Below are 20,109 nucleotides of genomic sequence, written 5' to 3' on the forward strand. Positions count from 1 at the left end.
TTAGTGTGACTGACTTAATTTGCAGCACACTCAGGGGTTAATTTTTTTTTTAAAAAAGCATCACTCCAAGTAAAACCATGTTTTATGTCTAGAAATGACCTCTTCTAAAATTGTTTGGTGCCTTTGCTTATCCTTATGTACAGGAATTATCCCACTAAAAAGTCCCATGAGGCAAATGCTAATCACGTCACGACAATATAAATATTCCTCAGCTGTTAACACTAAAATAAGTGAGGCACTAGTAATTCAGAGTGTCAACGCTAAAAGCAGGAAACTGAACCCCTCAGTGTTTCACTATTGTGTGTACACAGTGGCTTCAGGCAACACTAGCAGTGTGGTTTGCAAATGTGCTCACATCATAGGTCACATATAGGGTTACCAGATTTTGCATCTGGAAAAAGAGGACATGTGGCCCCGCCCCTTTCTGCCCCGGGCCCACCCCATTCTCCGGGAGGAAGTGACGTCAGAGAGAGCTCCGAAGCCGATGCAGGCAGCAACTTCGTCGCTGCTCACACCGAAGTTAAAAGGGTACAGGGAAGGGGCAGGGAAGAAGGTGGGAGAGGGGCACTAGCGGCCCGGGCCCCAGCCACTGCTTAGTACTAATTTATAGCTATGCATCAACTGATTTTAGGCCTTCTTACCACATGACACCATTTTCATGGACAGTCTCCCCCGAGGGCACAACACTTCCTTTGTTATAACAAGGGCAGCTGGAAGCAGGAACACATTTTCCATTCTCATTCATGTAGGTATCTTTTGGGCAGATGCAACCATCAACTGGCGTAAAGTCAATGTCGCAGGTGACGTCATGCTCACTCAGAGAGCGGCATGTGCGTTGGCAGGAAGTAACGGTGTAGCTATATTCCAGGGATTCTGAGCAGGTCTTTGTATATTTACCTTAAGAAGGAAAAAAAAAATATGTAGATTTCTATATATATGTCTGTATTCTGCTTAAACAACAGACCTCGTTCTCAGGGTGGGAATTCTGTGCCTCACTCATAAATATTACAGAGATGCAGCATAAGATGCGAGTTTGTTTAGTTATAAAAGCTATGCCCTTCATAATATCTAAGAGTGAAATCTCTGAGGCTAGGGAGGATATTTTAATCTTAAAATATGTGGTTTTGGCATTCGAAAGTACATAACATTTATTCTGTAACCTTAGGAGCTGATTCTATAAAGGGCGTCTAACTTAAATGGCAAAATGCCCTTAACAGCCTCGATAATTGGTTAAAAAAATTAATTGTTGCGATAGGCACCTATCCGATTCTATAAAAGATAGGTGCCCATGATGATACACTTAGTGGAGCCTAACAGCTGAGTGGGCGTGTCTATGGGCGGAGCGTGGGTTAGACCCTGCTAAGCGCAATTCTCCCAAAATGCAGGCATCTGAAATATAGGCCTTTAAAACTCTCGCCTACATTTTTGCATAGGCGTCGCTAGCTGTGATTATGTAAATGGCGGCTAAGTGTGATTGACATACATCCAACGCCTTTTTTTTAGGCGCCGTTTATAGAATCAGCCCCTTAGTGAATTATGCTGATCGCCCAAAGTTTCTGGTTATGTGTTGCTAAGCCTCCTTGAAACAAAGCGAAGCCTTCCTCCTATGGGCAGCCCTTACTTTGAGATAACAGTAGCGTTTGCCATTTCTGCTTTTTCTCAGTATATCTTTGATGCTGATGGAAAGAATGGTTAGGTTTCAGTTTTGCGTAGGTTTCTGGTCTGGCATTGAGGGCCAGATTCTGTTAATGACCACACCTCAAATACTGTGTGCAATTCTGGTCACCTTCTCTTAAAAAAGATATAGCAGAATTAGAATAGGTACAGAGAAGGGCAATAAAAATGATAAAGGGGATGGGATGATTTTCCTTTGAGGAAAGACTAAATTAGCAAGGGTATTTCAACTTGGAGAAGAGATGGCTCAGTGTGATATGATAGAGGTCTATAAAATAATGAGTGGAGTGGAAAGGGTAGATGTGAATCACTTGTTTACTCTTTCCAAAAATACTAGGACTAGGGGGCATGCGATGAAGTTACTAAGTAGTAGATTTAAAACAAACCGGAGAAAATATTTATTCACACAACGTGGAATTAAACTCTGGAATTCGTTGCCAGATAATGTGGTGAAATCAGTTAGCTTAGCAGGGTTTTAAAAAGGTTTGGATCATTTCCTAAAAGAGAAGTCCATAGGCCATTATTGAGATGGCTTGGGGAAATCCATTGCTTATTCCTAGGATAAGTAGCATAGAATCTACTCGGGATCTAGCTAAGTACTTGGAACCTAGGTTGGCCACTGATAGAAACAGGGTACTAGGCTTGATGGATCTTGCTATGTCCCAACATGGCAATTCTTATGTTCATAATGTAGATGCCTAGACTTGTCAATCATGTGTTAGGTGTCACTAGCAAAATCTTTGTAGATGCCTTCATTGTAGGCATCTCTAATGTAGGCCAACATTAAGGCTCCTAATGTACATGCCTAGCACTGTCTAACTTTAAAAAAGTCATCACCAGAGGCATAGGTGCCTACCACCCAATGAACCTTGATTTGTTTTGTTATTATGAGCTTATTAATGACATCATTAACTCTCATTTTAAAAACAGGCACCTATAGAATACTAGTGTTGCAGGTTAGATATGTGACTGTACTTTGGGGCGTAAGCACTTATGCCAGCCATAAAGGTGGTTTAAGTGCTCGCACCTACATGCTGGAGATATGCGTGTAAGTTACGCCCATGAGTGTGTTCCACCTGTCCTCCGTCCCGCCTCCCTCTGTGGTTACAATCAAAGTGGTTTATATATTAGAAATTATTTTGATCCTTGGGCAATGGAGGGTTCAGTGACCTGCCCAGAGCCACAAGAAGCTGCAGCTTCCGGTTCTTCGACCACTGCACTAACCATTACGCAGATGAAAGAAATAGGTGGAACTCTACGTCAGAGGAATCAAAAGTTTATTACCGATGGATTACAAAGAAACGTTTACTGGTACTAGATCCCGGTAAGTGTCATGTTAGGATAAAAACTTGTATTGAAAGATCTTGCACTGTAGCTATGGCAAATTATAACCTGCAAACTGTATAATGTGTATATTGGTATCAAATCCCTAGTATGTGTCAAGTTAGGTTATAAACTTTTATCGCAAAACTTGTACTGTATGGCGAATTGTATCCTGCCAACTGTATGTTTAAGCTGTAACCCACTCTCAGCTCTTTGGGGAGAACGGAAGAGAAAATGAATTTAATTATTTAATTAATTAACGGACCTGGGGCAGCCCATGTTTTCTCAAAGCACAACACTTCCTACGGTAATTCTAAAACAAGAATATTGTATTAAAATGGGGAATCTCAATTATAATTGTCAAAATTTAAAATATCCAGCAATGAGATCTAGTCCATTCCTTTCTGCAGTTCAAACACTCTGTTGAGCATTCCCACGTGACTTGCTGAGGCATCCTACAGAACAGCTTTTGTTCCGGTTCTGAACTGCAGAAAAGCAATAACTGACTGATGTTCTCTACCTAGAAAGGAACTCCACAGATCAGCTTCAGAACTTACTGCAGACAATGGTCCTCCACCCTCCGAGGAAGATATTTTGGGCAGCGCAGGCATGCACGTAAGAAGAGAGGGCCGCGCACATACAGTCTTCACTCTTCTCACAGTTACAGGTGTCAAACAGGCAGTTCTGCACGGTGCAAATAAGAAAACTTTTAATAGGCATTGGAACTGGTTTCTTGTTACTGTTATTTTGCATTTCAGGATCAATATCATTGGTAATGCACACACTTTTGGAATGAGGGTGTACTGTTTTGAAACAGCGCCAACTACTGGGGAAGTGTGTGCACTGTTTCCAAAGAGGGTGCACTCTTTCATGCCTTATCATGAAAGTGCCTGTGGTCTTGCATGCATGCATGCGCTGTCTTTGTGAAGAGAGTGCACGCTTTCAGAGGATTGTGCATTATTTTTGAAAATTTCAAGGGTTTTTCCTGGCTTTCTTCAGGCAAAAAATGACAGAAGACAACATGGAAATTTCCCATATCATTTCAATCTTTGAGTTTCTAAAGCTAACAAAAATGCAATACAATATCTGTAGAAATAATAGCAATATACACTTATAATAGTAATATACACTTATAATCAATCAGAATCCATACAACATTAAAAAAAAAACCACCCAACCAACATTTTCATAAGGGAATAGAACCATCCAAAAGAAATACCTCCCTCCCGCCCTCCCTCCCCCTGGGTGGGTGTGTATTATACCAACAGAAATAAAGGAAAAGACAACTATAATGAATCCATGCAGAGAAGGCCTTTGATCAAGTGGAGTGGGTTTTCCCATATCATTTCAAATGAATGCCCCCCCCCTTCCCCAGTACTGACTCATTAGCTGTTTTTTTTTAACATAGCATGTTGATGAGAATAATGTCCAGGGAGATTTAGAGGGGGGACCTATAAAGTCATCTCGCCTGTCCCTTTTTTGTCCCCTGAGTTCATGTGTCTAGCTTTATTTTGTTATTAAGAAGAATACATTCTTTGCGTACAGCACTGCGTACGCCTTTCAGCGCTATAGAAATAATAAATAGTAGCGGTAGTACGTACATCATAATAGGGCTTAGGATTCACCAATCCATGACAGTCGGCAAAAGGTCCCTGGCTGCTGGTCAGCAAACTGCACCAATGCTGAGCGTATTTCTCTGCGGAAAGGAGCAAGTAAGACACGCTGATGTTATTGTTCCTCAGAGGCGCACTTTAAACAAGCACCAGCCAGGGGAATCTGTTCAGATCCACGTAATTTACGGACACTTTAACCATCCTGGCTTTTGGCATTCAGCCCAGTCATAAATTTGCCAACAGAAGCTGTGAAATGCACGGGGCTAATGCTATAACAATGCACTTACACGGAGGTGCCTATTCTATAAAGGGGGCGCTGAAATGTTCTCAGCCCAACCAAGAAGCGAATGACATGGATAGGGTTCAATCAATGATCTGAAACAATGTAAAAAAAAAAAAAAAGGTTCTTCATTTCTGCAAATTGGCCCTTAACGAAATACCCCCAGATACCCTATCAGCCCAATAGAGTCTTGAGATCAGAAAATCAAAGGTTATTAGATCTGATAATGCGAGGAAGATGTGCTGAAACCAGAGCACCTGCGTTCTGTATAGCAGGCATTAAGTTAGAAAATTCACTGGTGGGATCAGTTACGATTTTCAAAACTATTCAAAACGGTGTTTCATGAGGCATCTGACTTTCCAAAGGCACAGTGGGTTTAATTTAAGAGTATCTATTTCAAGATTTTGCTCTATAATGTTTTATGTTTGTGTTTTTGGAAACCGCCCAATTGGGGGCGGTATATAAAAATTTTAAAATAAATAAATAACTATTTGCACATGCCCGAGATGCATGTGCAAAAATGATTGAATAATGAGCTCCAAATCACCAGTAACCGGGCGCTAATAACCAATTAGTGATATGAATTGGCGCCCATTAGAATTTGTGCACACATCTGGCTGCGCGCTATTCTATAAGGCAGGGTGCCCAACCCCCATAGCATGTATGTCAACAGAGGGCGTGGCCATCAGAGCAGCATGGGTGTGCCAGGGCATTCCAAAAAGTTAAGCATATAGTTATGGAATACCAAGTGCATTTAACTTGTGCGCCAACGTTTACACCAGGTTTCAGAGACCAAGTCAAGGCATGAGAATTGGCACTAAGACCCTGATTCATTAAACGGCACTGAGCACAATCGTCAATCGTCCACAAGGCACCATTTATACAGTAGCACCTGGCGGCTCCTAAGCAGTCAGAGATGCCAGCAGGCATTGAAAGCTTAGGCGCACTCCCATTTATGCCAGGGTTTTCTTGGCCTAATTAAATGCACCTACGTTTGACGCCTACTGGCACCTAAGTGAAACCACACCCCAAATCTACCCAGAATTTGCCTCTAACCATGTCTACTTTCTGGTAGGCGCCTCAGAGTAGATGTCTACCTTGAAGTGGTAGGTGCCTACCAGCTAATTATTTTTAACGGTGCTTTTCGATTATCAGTGCTGATGAAGTCAAATTGAATAATTAACTCCCCTCCCCCCCTTTTGCATAAGCGCAGAAGAGGTTTTTAGCTCCGGCTAAATGCTCTGCGCTGCTCCGACGGTCATAGAGTTCCTATGAGCGTCGGAGCAGCGCAGAGAATTCAATGTGCCAGCCAGTGCTAAAATCCTCTTCCATGGTTTTGCAAAAGGGGGCGAGGGGTAAGTTATGCGCCTAGATCAGCTAGGCATCTAACCTCAGACGCCATTTATAGAATCCGGCCCAATGGGGGTAGTAGGCTATTCTATCTCATGCATGTTCGTTAGAGATATTTTAAACATCTGACTCACTCGTGGCCCTCAACAATCATAAATGACTATCAGTGAACTAGACACGAGTATTTATTTTGCCTTTGTTTAAGTTTATGTCCTGCCATGTTTTCTTTGGAGCTTGTATATTGTTATGTGATTCTGTGTTTTATGTAATGCATTTTAGTTATTGTATATCATTTAGAACTTCTGATGAATGAATTTAGATACAGAAATGAAACTGTTAATATCTCCAGAATTTGCTGGGTTACAATAAAACAGAAATGGAATTTAAGAACCATATAGATATTTTGCATGTTTCCAATGTTTGCTGGATTCTTACCATTTTCTATGCTAAGGCTGCAGGGGTTTTCGAAACTGTTCTCAATGTTACGGCAGTTAGCTTGGGTTCTCCAGCCATTAGCAAATGAGGCCCCAGTCCCTTCAATGACTCCGTTGTAGGCTGTGAAATCATCTTTCGGAATAGCATTGAAATTTCCACAGAGACCTATTAAGAAGAGGAAACTTAGTACCTGACACCTGATGAAAGGAAATTCTCTTGCAAGAGATGAAGACAAAACTGTGATTAAGTCGATCTCCCTTACCACAGGTCCTTCCGCTGTAAGATGAGTGCAAGTTCAAGTAGAGTTGCATGACAGGCGTTAGTTGGATCTGTAATTGGATGCCTCTATTCAAGTGCACAATGACGAAGTTGTTTGAGGGATAGAAAATGATGAAATCAGCTGTGGAGAGAAAAGGAACAAAACAAAATAAAGAAAACCTCTTTGTTTTATATCAAGTATATACCAACACAATTGTGCCCAAGATTCAAAGAAGTAAATTTCCAGTGGGGAAATATCGGTGTAACTCCATAGAGATAAAATATATATTTAGCAGCAATAAATATAGAAGTGACAGCACTGAACATACATATATAACTTTACTTGTATATCATAACTGTATAAAGTTATTCCTATTATTTTTGAAGTGGTAATTGCATTTTTGCAATTAATGCAGTTGGATATTTTCCCTGTGTCATCATTAATGCACACTATTGACCAATAGACTCTTATTTGATGGTCAGCAGTTGGGGAATGAGTTACCCTAAGGATCAGTTCTGTCCATATCCCCTAGATTAGCAGGGGGTCATAGAAGTACTGTAGGTCTGGGGGGAGGGGACTAAAGAGGGTGGAGTTCTTGGGAGGGTCTAGAGGAACTTTGGAAGGGTAGGGGTTTTGAGGGGACGCCTATGGGGGTAGGGTTTTTGCGGTTGTTTGGAAGCCCTGTTATAAACCCCCCGAATGCTAAGATTTTCAAAAATATATGTGTCTGTTGAATTGAAAGAATATTGGTTTCCTCTAATGAATTCTGTTCACAGTTACTGCGAATAACCACAGCACAGGTGAACAGTCCTTCTTGGACTGTGAACGGTTTGACTGGAGACAGCAGGCGTTTTCAAGGGGACTGATTTGTTTGTTACCCCAAGTTCATTCCCAAGAAACAACAGGTAAAGAGAGAGAAAAATGTAGGGAACACATCAAAAGACACATAGAGGAGGATACCTGGTGCCAAAAGAATTCCTCTGAAAGAGCCAAAGGACTTCACAGATAAAACTACTCATGTTGGAAATGAAAATCACTGCTAATTTGCAACAGATCAAAATTGGGACTCTGTAAAATCCTTTGACTCTCTTAGAGGATGGTTTTTTCTTGCACCAGGTTTTCCTCTTCTCTGTGCGTTGATTTGATATTTTCTCTTTGTTTTGTTGCTTTCAATTTCACCTTCCTAAGGGTGTTCTTCTTTTTCCTTTAGGTCTGCCAGGTGAAGACCTTGCTGACCTTAAGGAAAAAAGTCTGTGACTGAGAACAAAGGAGAAAATGAATCTCTTAACCCCTACCTCCGTCCCCCACCCCTCCTTTTATCAAGCTGAGCACCACAAGATAAATGACGCGGCAGAGAATTGAATTGCAGTGATGGCCCGGGCAGGTTCAATGAGCAAAACTCACCAGTATAGATGGGGATCTGGACAACGACCTTGTTCATGAATACACTGCCACTGGATTGAATATGAAGGGTCTGGCAGAACATGGAAAGAAGACAATTAAAATACCTGGCAGAGAAATTCACGGGAACGTACATTCTGCTTACTTTTTTGACGATGCAGAAGAAGGCAGCTTTATTGTACCACTATGAACATTATTTCTCGGTGCTCCATTGCACATTTCTGTATGTATAATTCCAGCTACTTACCATCTGCCCTTTGTTGAGAATGAGTGATACACTCTTCAAGCATGTTTCCGTTTCTGTAATTCCACATGGATAAAGTTCTCCAAAAATAGAAAACGTGTCCCCCTGGCAATCCTGAAAATTCAAACATATCATAGTACAAGTTGATAGCAGGGCCTGGTTCTACATATGGCACGTAGAAAATCAGCGCTATGCCTAGTGCGGTGCTTAGCCCGACTCCAGAAAAGTTATGGTCAACTTATAGAATCACGCTTAACACCGTCTAAGTGCCGTTATGCATCAGAACATCTAGGCGCATCCAATTAGGCCAAGGTCATGAGTCCATAAGTGCATAAGTCAAAAACTTGAAAGAACTCCCACAACCTGTCCTATCCACATCCCTTTTCCAGATTCAGGCACTCTCTCTGACATATAACATTGTGGGCAGTATACCCACTGAGTTGTGTGTGTAAGTTTTAATTAACTCCAATTAGCATCAATTATGAGGTGTTAGCTGCCGATGAGGCCTATTAAATAATTAGGTCGTGTGCATCCATCAACTATGTGCACCAATGTACGTGCACAACTTTACATACATAGAATGACATACATAGAATTTGGGCCTGAGGGTTTATAGCAGGGAATCAAAGCCATTGAGGTCATAATGCATGGGATCGAAGATACCAAGTATTCCGTATAAGAACCAATGAAATTTACTAAAATATGCTACTGTGGTCACTAAGATGTTTTTATCACGAGTTCTATATTAAGCAACATAATCTATGTACTATCAATATCCATTAACGATGTAGAGCATGCTAACATGGTAACACACTTTGGTAAATCCAATCAAGGTTAAAAGTAGTGCATTCAGGGCATTGAAGGATTATTGTCAGCTGTTATCTGTTTCCTACATTCTATTATATAGAAACATAGAAACAGGATGGCAGATAAAGGCCAAATGGCCCATCCAGTCTGCCCATCCACAGTAGCCATTATCTCTTAAACTCTCTTAGAGATCCCACCCGCCTATCCCAGGCGTTCCTAAAATCAGACACAGTCTCTGTCTCCACCACCTCTACCGGGATACTATTCAACATATCTACCACCCTTCCAGTAAAAAGAGTATTTCCTTAGATGACTCCTAAGTCTATCACCTCTTAACGTCATCCTATGCCCTCTCATTCCAGAGCTTCCTTTCAAATGAAATTGTATCCTTCTATTCTAGTCAAAGCCTACTCAAAGCAGCTGACAATCCAAGTTAACAATACACATTTCAATTCATAAAACATCAAATTCAGTAGATAGCACAGGCCCAGAGACTCATTAATACCAAATTTAACCTTGACCGGAACAAAGCCACAGCAAGAATCATTAATTTTACCTTCCGCCAACTATAATAGATATACAGTATTAATGAACATCTTCTACACGTCATACAGCTCTTGCATAGGAGTTATCAGAATAATTTTCAAGAATGCTCATGTGAATTGTCTCCAATACCCTAGCGGTCATTTGTTTTCCTCCTCAATGGACTATTAAACTAGAATATTTAGCTATGAATCAGGGTAAGCTATGGCAGTGTTTCTCAACACACGGTACACGTACCCTTAGGGGTACATGAGTCGCTTGTTGTGGGTACGCGCTGCCACGGATATGGCCTGCCCGCCCGCCTGCCTCCACCTAAGCTGCCTCCACCGCCGGGGATCCCTCTTTCTTGCCCGCCCCCTCCATCAAAACCAACCTAACCCCAGCCCCCACTCCTCTCAGCTGGATCCAACCTCTCCCCAGTTCCTGGTTTCTCCACCTACCAGCTCCCCGCCACTGTATTTTAGAAACTTTGAGCAGCCAGCAACGCAACAGAACGTTGCAGAAAGAACACTTCCGGGGCACTGGCAGACAGTGGGGGCAGGCTTCGTTCCCGATTCCCGCACCTATTAGCTTCCCGCTGCTGTATTTTAAAATCTTCAGACAGACAGCAACGCAACAAAGCCAGCCTCCCGCCATCTGCCTGCCCCGGAAGTGTTCTTTCTGCAGGCAGGCTGACTTTGTTGCGCTTCCGACTGCCTGAAGATTTTAAAATACAGCAGCGGGGAGCTGGTAGGTGCTGGAATCAGTAACTGGGGAGAGGTCAGATCCAGCTGAGAGGAATGGGGCCTGGAGTTGGGAATAAGGAAAGGAAAGATGCTGCACAGAGAGAGGGAAATAGAGATGCTGCCGGTGGGTGAGGGAACAGGAAAAGAGAATTGTTGGATATAGGTGTGGAGTGAGAGGGAAAGACATGGTGCACATGGGGAAAGGAAGAAAGAGGAAAATTGGGCAGAGAGAGAGGAGAGAGATAGAGATGCATGGGGGAGAGAAGCATGGAAGGGAGAAATGCTGGATAGGGTGATGGTGAGGGAACAGAGGGACAGATTGAAGGGGATGCAAGGTGGATGAATATTGGACATAGTGATGGAGGGAGAGACGGCCGGAACAGGAGTCGGGGAGGGATCCCTCCTGTCCTGGCCCACCAGGTCATATGGCAGGCTGGTAGAGGCCTGCAACAAGTCCGGGAGGGGGAGCGGGTGGGCGCTGACCCAAATATATGACGAGACCCCCATTTTTTGTCATATATTCGAGTATATACGGTAAGATCTCTATCCTTCAGGATTTTAAATGGTTACATACTGGCATTCTGCCTACATGTAAATGTCATCTAATTCCAAAATTGTGATTAATGCTGCACACACACGGGAATTCTACAACTCTCTTATGTCTCCCTACACCCTGCCCTACGAACTGCATTTTTCAGGTAAATCTCTCTTGCCTGTACCCTTCTCCTCTCCTTCCAACTCCCGAATCTGCTTCTTCTGCCTTGCTGTACTGTATGCCTGGAACAAGCTGCCAGAATCAGTACACCAGGCTCCATCTCTGGCGGTATCCAACTTGTAATACACTATATATGTTTCTCATTCCCTCTGTAGCTCCTACCCTCTCTACCTCTTCATCCCTTTGAATTTCCCTTCATGACCAGCATAAATTGATCCACCCTGTGTCCTGTGTGTCTGTCATAATTAGCTTGTAAGCTCTTTCAAGCAGGGACCATCTCTTGCTTGTTTAATATACAGCACTGCATGTATCCGGTAGTACTATAGAAATACTAAATAGTAGGAGGAGCTTATTCTGTAAAGCAATGGTTCTCAAAACCAGCTACGCTATCTGCTCCTACCACAACCTCTGGCAATGCGTTCTCTGAGTGAAAACATATTTCCTCTTATTGGTTTAAAAAGTATTTCCCTGTAACTTCATCGAGTGTCCCCTAATCTTTGTAATTTTTGACGGAGTGAAAAATCGATCCACTTGTACCCGTTCTACTCCACTCAGGATTTTGTAGACTTCAATCAGCTGTCTCTCTTCCAAACTGAAGAGCCCTAACCGTTTTAGTCTTTCCTCATACGAGAGGAGTTCCATCCCCTTTACCATCTTGGTTGCTCTTCTTTGAACCTTTTCTAGCGCCACTATATCTTTTTTGAGATAAGGAGACCAGAATTGAACACAATACTCCAGATTATAAACTCTTTTGAGCAGGGAGTGTCTCTTGTGTGGTTAATATACATACATTCATCCAGTAGCACTAGTAGAACGGGTACAAGTGGATCGATTTTTCACTCCAACAAAAATTGCAAAGACTAGGGGACACTCGATGAAGTTACAGGGAAATACTTTTAAAACCAATAGGAGGAAATTTTTTTCACTCAGAGAATAGTTAAGCTCTGGAACGTGTTGCCCCAGGATGTGGTAAGAGTGGATAACGTAGCTGGTTTTAAGAAAGGTTTGGACAAGTTCCTGGAGGAAAAGTCCATAGTCTGTTATTGAGAAAGACATGGGGAAAGCCACTGCTTGCCCTGGATCGGTAGCATGGAATGTTGCTACTATTTGGGTTTTGGCCAGGTATTAATGACTTGGATTGGCTACTGTGAGAATGGGCTTTTGGGCTTGATGGACCATTGGTCTGACCCAGTAAGGCTATTCCTATTTCTTATTAACTAATTAGGACAGACACACTGGAGAAAAATGGTGAATACATATATGCAGTTTATGTAAAGAAATGCAAAGGGATGAAGAGGTGGCGAGAGTCAGGGACTACAGAGGGGATGACCGACAAATATGGTGCTTTACAAGTCAGTGGGGTTTGGATGTAAATGCAGCTTCGAAAAAGTGGGCTTTTAACCTGGATTTGAATACCGCCAGAGAAGGAGCCCGACGTACCGAATCAGGCAGGTGCAGCAAGGCAGAAGGGAGAGAGTCAGGAGTTGGCAGTAGAGGAGAAGGAAACAGACAAGAGAAACATGCCCAATGAATGGAGTTTCTGGGGATAAGAGAAGAGACATAGCGAGGAGCTGCCAAGTGAATACACTTGTAGGTCAGCAAGAAGAGTTTGAACTGTTCGCAGAAGCTTACAGGGAGCCAATGAAGTGACTTGAGGAGAGGTAGCGTGAGCATAACGACACTGGTGGAAAATGAGGCCCCCCCCCCCCCATATATGCCATTCTGCTAACGATTTATACGTTCTAGTGGGGCCTAACTGTCGGTGCCCGTTTTATAGAATCACCCTCACACAGTGTACGTAACTCTGCTTTTCCAGGTCGTGAGTTTTCCCATCCCTGGCAGCTCTATTCCCAAAGCTTGCACAGCTAGGACCATAACGAGAGTCACAGTTGTGTTCACCTTGGATATGACGTAGCTACATTGTCCATGGATGGTGTAACGAGTGGCATCATATGTGGTGATGTGAGAACCTCCTTCGATAGCACAGGTTCCAGAGCATGGAAGGTCCTGACAGTTCCACAAGCCTCCAGTACAGACGCTAAGTGGAAATGATAGAATCAGTAATGCAACGTCTAAAATAAACTCAACGTTCCTTGTTGCTTCTGTGTTGGGAAAAGAAGAAATGTGGCTTAGTTTCCAGACGCTGACGCCACTGTCTACGCACCTCAGCGACCAAGGTAACTACACGTATATAACTAATTTGTGGGAAAGAAAATATGAGTTGAAAAATGACCCACAGCAGTTTCAAAATGGACACAGTTGAATGTAATTAGTGTCTCTTGAATTTCTTTTCCAAAGGTGCAGTAAAAACAGAACATACTGGACAGTTTGACTCCGATGAGATAAGACCAATAATTATTAATCCAAATACCTGAAATTATTCAAAGCAACTGTGAAATCAGTTACTTATTCAGGTCTTTTTCTATTAAGATTTATTAAAGGTGATTAACTTTTTTTTAAAGGTGGAAGTTGCATCTGATTTTTTTTTTAATTTGAGGGTTTTTCTCATTTTTACAGCATGCATGAACACTCTTCATGCACGTTACTTGCACAGGGTCCATTATATAAAACGGGACCTGGGCAAATAGCCCTTATTAATGCCGCTGACGCATGTACCCCCCTCGTTTATAAACGCACAGCGTGGGTTTTAACGCCGTCAGTGGCGATAACTGCTCCAACGCTCATCAAATTCCTAGGAGCATTGGAGCACTTACCGCCGCTGCCGGCGCGAAAACCCGCACTATGCGTTCGTAAAAGAAGGAGGGGTAGAGAAACTTGGTCGATGTTAGTAAGACAGAACAACCGAGCACGAAAGCACAGCAGGAGGGGACTTACCAGGTGCGACAGGGGGTGGAATAACTTGCCCCTGGACCGTAGCTCTCACCATTGTATGTACAGAAGCACTGGTGAAGGGGAATGCAGCCAGCATCACCGATGTCATCCAATACAGTCCCTAAAGGAAAAGAAAAGATTCACTTCAGCGATAAGCTTTTTGTGTTTCTCACAGAGAGAGAGGGCAGTTCGGTCTTGAGCTTGGGCTTGCCTTGGGGGCAGAAGCAGCCATCTGTGCAGTGGCTCTCACAGACATGTTGTCTCTCATGGTTCAGACAAGTATCCGCGCAGCTGGAGCCACACTCATCATACTGCATATTCATTGGGCACTGCTTCGCTGAAATGTAAACAAAATAAACAACTGGTTAGAATTTAAGGAAAGGTTTTTCCTACTTTGCTGAAACCAGGTTTTTCTTGCTCTCTCTAACCTGAAATTGATGCATCAGACTTCAAAGGCCTGTAGAAGCACTACATAAAGGCCCAGATTCTGTAAACGGCAAACTTAGGCACTGGTAGGCACCTAAATTATGCCCACCGACGCCTAACTTAATTGCTTTAATTGGCTATAATTGTGGCAGTAATTGATTTAAATAAAAAACAACAATTAAAAGTTCATTACAAAAAAGTAGGTGCCATGAAGTGCCTACCAGGGTAGGCACCGGAATCGTACCTACAACATGGCATCTAGCAGAGCGTAAGGTCAAAGTAGGTGAGGTTAGGGACAGAGATGACCTTAGGCACCGATATGCTTGATTCTCCCTGATACTTGGGCGCTGGAAGTGTCTTTAAAACCCTGGCCTACATCATTGGTTCCTAAGTTTTTTCTTAGGTGCCGGTAGCCCCGATTCTGTTAATGGCGCCTAAGCGTGATTGAAATACGATCGGTGCCGGACAATTTAGGTGTTGTTGACAGAATCCAGGCTAAAGGGCTCAGTTCTTTGAATGAGGCCCCAAAAAGCATGCTAAGGTTGGATGCCATTTATAGAATAGCATAAACGAGGGAGCCACGCCAAATTTTAGGTATGAGGATTTACAGTAACTGAACCCTAAACCTAAATTAGGCGCAGATCATTGGACTATAAGTCACCTCCACCTTCTTCCTCATAGCGCCACTCTTTAAACAATGCTAGTTCATCTCCTCTAGCATCCTTGTACTGGACAAAATTGTATCTCTTTAAATTATAATGGAAGTTGTCTTGAACCTATTTAGACATAGTGCGACTCATAAATTTCGGATTAGATAAGATCTTTACGCTATCACATTTTAGCAGTACACACAAAGGAGTAACAGCCATTACCTGCCCATGACAAATGGATTCCAGAGAAATGTATATTGGTACTAGATCTCAATGTGTGTCACATTATGTTAAAAACTTGTACACTTCTCCTTTCCTATTCGCGGGGTTAGTGGCAGAGCAGGCCCGCAAATAGGGAAAATTTGCAAATAGCTTTTGGGCCAGCTCTGGCCCACCCCCGGACCTTACCTCGAGGTCTAGCTGTGACGTGAGGCAGGAGTGATCTTCCTACACTCCCGCCCCATGCAAAGTCGTGCCATGAGTTCCTGTGGTCTCACGAGACTACAACAGGAACTCCCATTGTAGACTCGTGAGACCACAGGAACTCACAGCACGGCTCTGCACAGGGCAGGCGTGTAGGAAGATCGCTCCTGCCCTGCATCACCACTAGACCATTAGGTAAGGTCTGTACTCCTGAGGCGGCTGCTCATCTCCACCTCCGATCGCCTCCTCCTCCTCCAATCGCCCCCCTCCTTCTCCGATCGCCTCCCTCCTCACCCTGATCCAAGTCCCGGGGCTGTTTCTTTCGATGCGGGCTGCCACCGAGCGATTCTTAGGGGAGGGGCCTGGGGAAAAAAAATCATGAATAACTGGATGATCTCAGGACTCAAGAATCTCCCGTATGAGGAACGGCTGGATAAGTTGCAGCTATACTCACTCGAGGAGCGCAGAGAGAGGGGAGACATGATTGAGACGTTCAAATATGTCACGGGCCGTATCGAGGTGGAAAAAGATATCTTTTTTCTTAAAGGACCCACTGCAACAAGAGGGCATCCTTGAAAATCAGGGGTGGGAAACTTCATGGCGACACCTGGAAGTATTTCTTAACCGAAAGGGTGGTTGATCATTGGAATGATCTTCCACTGCAGGTAATCGAGATTTTAAGAAAAAATGGGATAAGCATGTGGGATTTCTTCATGGAAGAAATTAGGGGGGTGGGTCATTAGAGTGGGCAGACTTGGTGGGCCGTGGCCCTTTTCTGCCGTCATTTTCTATGTTTCTATGTTTCTAACTGAAACTGCGAATAGGGAGGGGGAAATGTATTGAAAAAACTTGCCCTGCCAAGGATAACTATGCAAATTGTAACCTGGAAACTCTAATCGTTTGTACTAGATCCCTAGTTTGTATCAAGTTAGGATACAACCTTGTATAGTAAACTTGTTCTGTAATTATGTTAAATAGTAACCTGTCAACTAGATAACATGTATGTTGTGGCTTTTTATAGCTGGTTAAGTGCCAAATAACGCACATATCTAGGGATATTTTGGCTGGCTCCATATACCCGGACATGCAATACTGAGCACGGCTATGGCGAGGCATTTCTGGGTATAAAGCCGGTGGTAGTCGGCAAAATGTCAATTGCTACCAGCTGGATATTGAGCTCTTAGAGTCTATTATTCACAGACCTCCAGGGAAATTCTAAATGTAGAGAGTTCTCTGGAAGATTCTGACTTACCACAGAAGTCCGATGTTCTCCAGTTTGGAGGCTTGCCACCGGCATGAGCACACTGCCGAGAGTATTCAGCCACTGTGTTACACATGCAATTGGGGTCCTTGCAAAAACACATATCCTGGATGCAAGCGTTGATGTAGGGAGTGGGATCAACAAGGACATTACAGCCATAAAAGTCAGGACTGGTCAGTGTGGTCTTACATTTCCATCCCTGTTAAAATACATTAGAATACAGAAATTATCATTGATTTTAGGTTTGTTCTTTTTAGTTCCCTTCACACGTGCATTTTAATAAAGTTTATTTTAACATGTTTTTAATTGATTTAACATGTTCACTAACAACTGCAGTGTGCAGTAACCTGAGCTGAAAACCAGGAAGGCCCAATTTAAATCCCACTCCAGCTTCTTGTTTCCTTGGACTATACCCGTAACCCTCCATTACATAAGAACATAAGAATTGGCACTGCTGGGTCAGACCAGCTCATGCAGCCACCCCCAGGTCAAAGACCAGTGCTCTAAACGAGTCCAGCCTCACCTGCGTATGTTCCAGTTTAGCAGGAACTTGTCCAACTTTGTCTTGATTCCCTGGAGGGTGTTTTCCCCTATAACAGACTCTGGAAGAGCGTTCCAGTTTTCCACCACTCTCTGGGTGAAGAAGAACTTTCTTACGTTTGTACGTAATCTATCCCCTTTCAACTTTAGAGAGTGACCTTTCGTTCTCCATGCCTTGGAGAGGGTCAACAACCTGTCTTTATCTACTAAGTCTATTCCCTTCAGTACCTTAAATGTTTTGATCATGTCTCATGTCCCCTCTCAATCTCTTCTGTTCGAGGGAGAAGAGGCCAAGTTTCTCTAATCTCTCGCTGTACGGCAACTCCTCCAACCCCTTAACCATTTTAGTCACTCTTTTCTGGACCCTTTCAAGTAGTACCATGTCTTCTTCATGTACGGCGACCAATGCTGGGCGCAGTATTCTGTATGAGGGCGCACCATAGCCCGGTACAGTGGCATGATAACCAGCCAGAGGTCTCTCCTCAAGGAGCGCTTTCAGGTTAGGGTGAGAAGATTCACGCCCCCGTGAAATATAATGTGCTTGGCCTGACTTAACAGTTTTTCCAGGCCTCTCTCCCACTTGCTACTCCCCAAAGTTTCAAAAAGGTCCTAAACCGATCCAAAAAAGCCTTTTTATCTACAGCTCTCAAGCAAATATATGCAAATTATATATGCAGTTCACAGGTTGTTGTGAAAACTGGCTTTAATGCTGATCCTCTACAACCTTTCTCTTAGAACTAGGCTTATTGAGGGTTAGGCACTAGGCCAGCATCCCTCCCCTCAAGGGTCACCTATGGAGCTTGATCTCTTAAAAAAGTCCTCAGAGTTCTGTAACAGGGCGCATACAGTTATACGTCACTTAAGTGGGTAAATGAGCAAAAAAAACAAAAAACAGCACTACAGTACATGTGAACATGGCAGCAAAGTGACTGAGTGCTATTTTGTAAAGGAGCAAGTAATTGGAATAATATGTAAATATAAGTGTGTATATGGGCAGAACACGGGAGGAAAATGAGCATGGCAAGGGCAGGGCTAACACACAATAATGAGATAGGGGACATGATCGAAACATTCAAGGTACTGAAGGGAATAGACTTAGTAGATAAGGACAGGTTGTTCACCCTCTCCAAGGTAGAGAGAATGAGAAGGCACCCTCTAAAACTGAAATGGGATAGATTCTGTACAAACGTAAGAAAGTTCTTCTTCACCCAGAGAGTGGTGGAAAACTGGAACGCTCTTCCGGAGTCTGTTATAGGGGAAAACACCCTCCAGGGATTCAAGACAAAGTTAGACAAGTTCCTGCTGAACCAGAACGTGTGCAGGTAGGGCTAGTCTCAGTTAGGGCGCTGGTCTTTGACCAGAGGGCCGCCGCGTGAGCAGACTGCTGGGCACGATGGACCACCGATCTGACCCAGCAGCGGCAATTCTTATGTTCTTATGAACTTACATGCACCTTTGCTGCATTTATGTGATTGCGGTTATGCTAGGTCCATGGCAGGTGTACCTATGGGCACTTAAAGATAAGGTGTGTTCATACTAGGTCACATTACTATTCTAAACAAGAATCTGGACATCCCAGTGCCACTATAGAATAGACTTCCACTGTGTGTCTATAAGGAGATGCTTACTTATAGAATTGTCCCCAACCGAAAATGCCACCTTACATGTACCTTTCCTTCCCTATTCTAGATGTATCCGCAGGAATGTCTTCTGCAGAAGGCATGTACTTTTGACCACATCGAGGGAGGAGAGTTTTCACACAGCTGATCTATGTGCATAAATATTACTAGAGTGCTCTCCAATCCTTTTCATGTAAAGGGTCACAAGAAAGTTCTGAGGGCCACCAAAAGATTGCAAGCTTATACCTTTAAGCCTCTACTCGTTAAATACATCATTGAAAATTCTGTGTTTTTGCTATTGCTAAACTTTGGCATGGTTTCCACAATTTTATGAACACAAGTGTTTCATGGTTTCACTTCAGTACACATGTTGATTCGGTGTAGGATGGGCTGGGGTGGGCATCAACGGGAACTCCACTAATATGGAACAAGAGGATGTTACTGGCCAAACTTTACGGTAGATATCCTGCAAACAACAGGATGGTTGGATAGGCTGGAGTGAGCTTGGATGGCAAGTTCAGCATTTGGAATCTAGGACAACATCAGACTTTACAGTCTACGGCCCAGAAATATCAAAGAAGAGACAAGTTAATCTAATCATGTATTTTTTAATGAGTATAACTTATGGGCAGACTGGATGGACCATTCGGGTCTTTATCTACCATCATTTACTATGTTACTGTGTAAATATGAATCCTGACCTTTGACCTGTCATACAGCCATATGACAATATGGCACAGGCCTACAGCTGCCCTACGCTGAACTTCGTCCTTGCTTGTAATAAGGCAATCCTTTTTCCCGACATTTAGTGCACTATCCAAGTGGGCAAGACTGAACCTAATGAATTTGCAGGAATTGAGAAACATTTTAGCCAGCCCTTTGAGGGCCATAATGGAGGACTTTGGGGGCCACGTGTTGGAAATCACTGCTCTACTATTCTGCAGCTGTGCATCTCCTTGGCAAGCTTTCTCGGGAGCATGGTAAGCATA

General features: G+C 43.2%; 1 protein-coding gene across 3 annotated transcripts in view; it reads right to left on the bottom strand.

Annotated features, from left to right (window-relative positions):
• LOC117352118 (mucin-2-like) overlaps positions 1-20,109 on the bottom strand; it is an 85,459-nt gene that overhangs the window by 52,697 nt on the left and 12,653 nt on the right. For all 3 annotated transcript variants that reach the window (XM_033928254.1, XM_033928253.1, XM_033928252.1), the window contains exons 7-17: positions 16,953-17,160; positions 14,413-14,538; positions 14,205-14,322; positions 13,269-13,407; positions 8,583-8,693; positions 8,339-8,408; positions 6,938-7,075; positions 6,676-6,840; positions 4,599-4,693; positions 3,555-3,681; positions 642-897 (exon numbers count right to left, since the gene is read on the bottom strand). In XM_033928254.1, the coding sequence (XP_033784145.1) occupies positions 642-897; positions 3,555-3,681; positions 4,599-4,693; positions 6,676-6,840; positions 6,938-7,075; positions 8,339-8,408; positions 8,583-8,693; positions 13,269-13,407; positions 14,205-14,322; positions 14,413-14,538; positions 16,953-17,160 (1,553 nt within the window). The remainder of the gene's footprint in view (positions 1-641; positions 898-3,554; positions 3,682-4,598; positions 4,694-6,675; positions 6,841-6,937; positions 7,076-8,338; positions 8,409-8,582; positions 8,694-13,268; positions 13,408-14,204; positions 14,323-14,412; positions 14,539-16,952; positions 17,161-20,109) is intronic.

The sequence above is a fragment of the Geotrypetes seraphini genome, chromosome 19 (genome assembly GCF_902459505.1).
Source record: "Geotrypetes seraphini chromosome 19, aGeoSer1.1, whole genome shotgun sequence".
In the NCBI taxonomy this organism is placed as follows: Eukaryota; Metazoa; Chordata; class Amphibia; order Gymnophiona; family Dermophiidae; genus Geotrypetes; species Geotrypetes seraphini.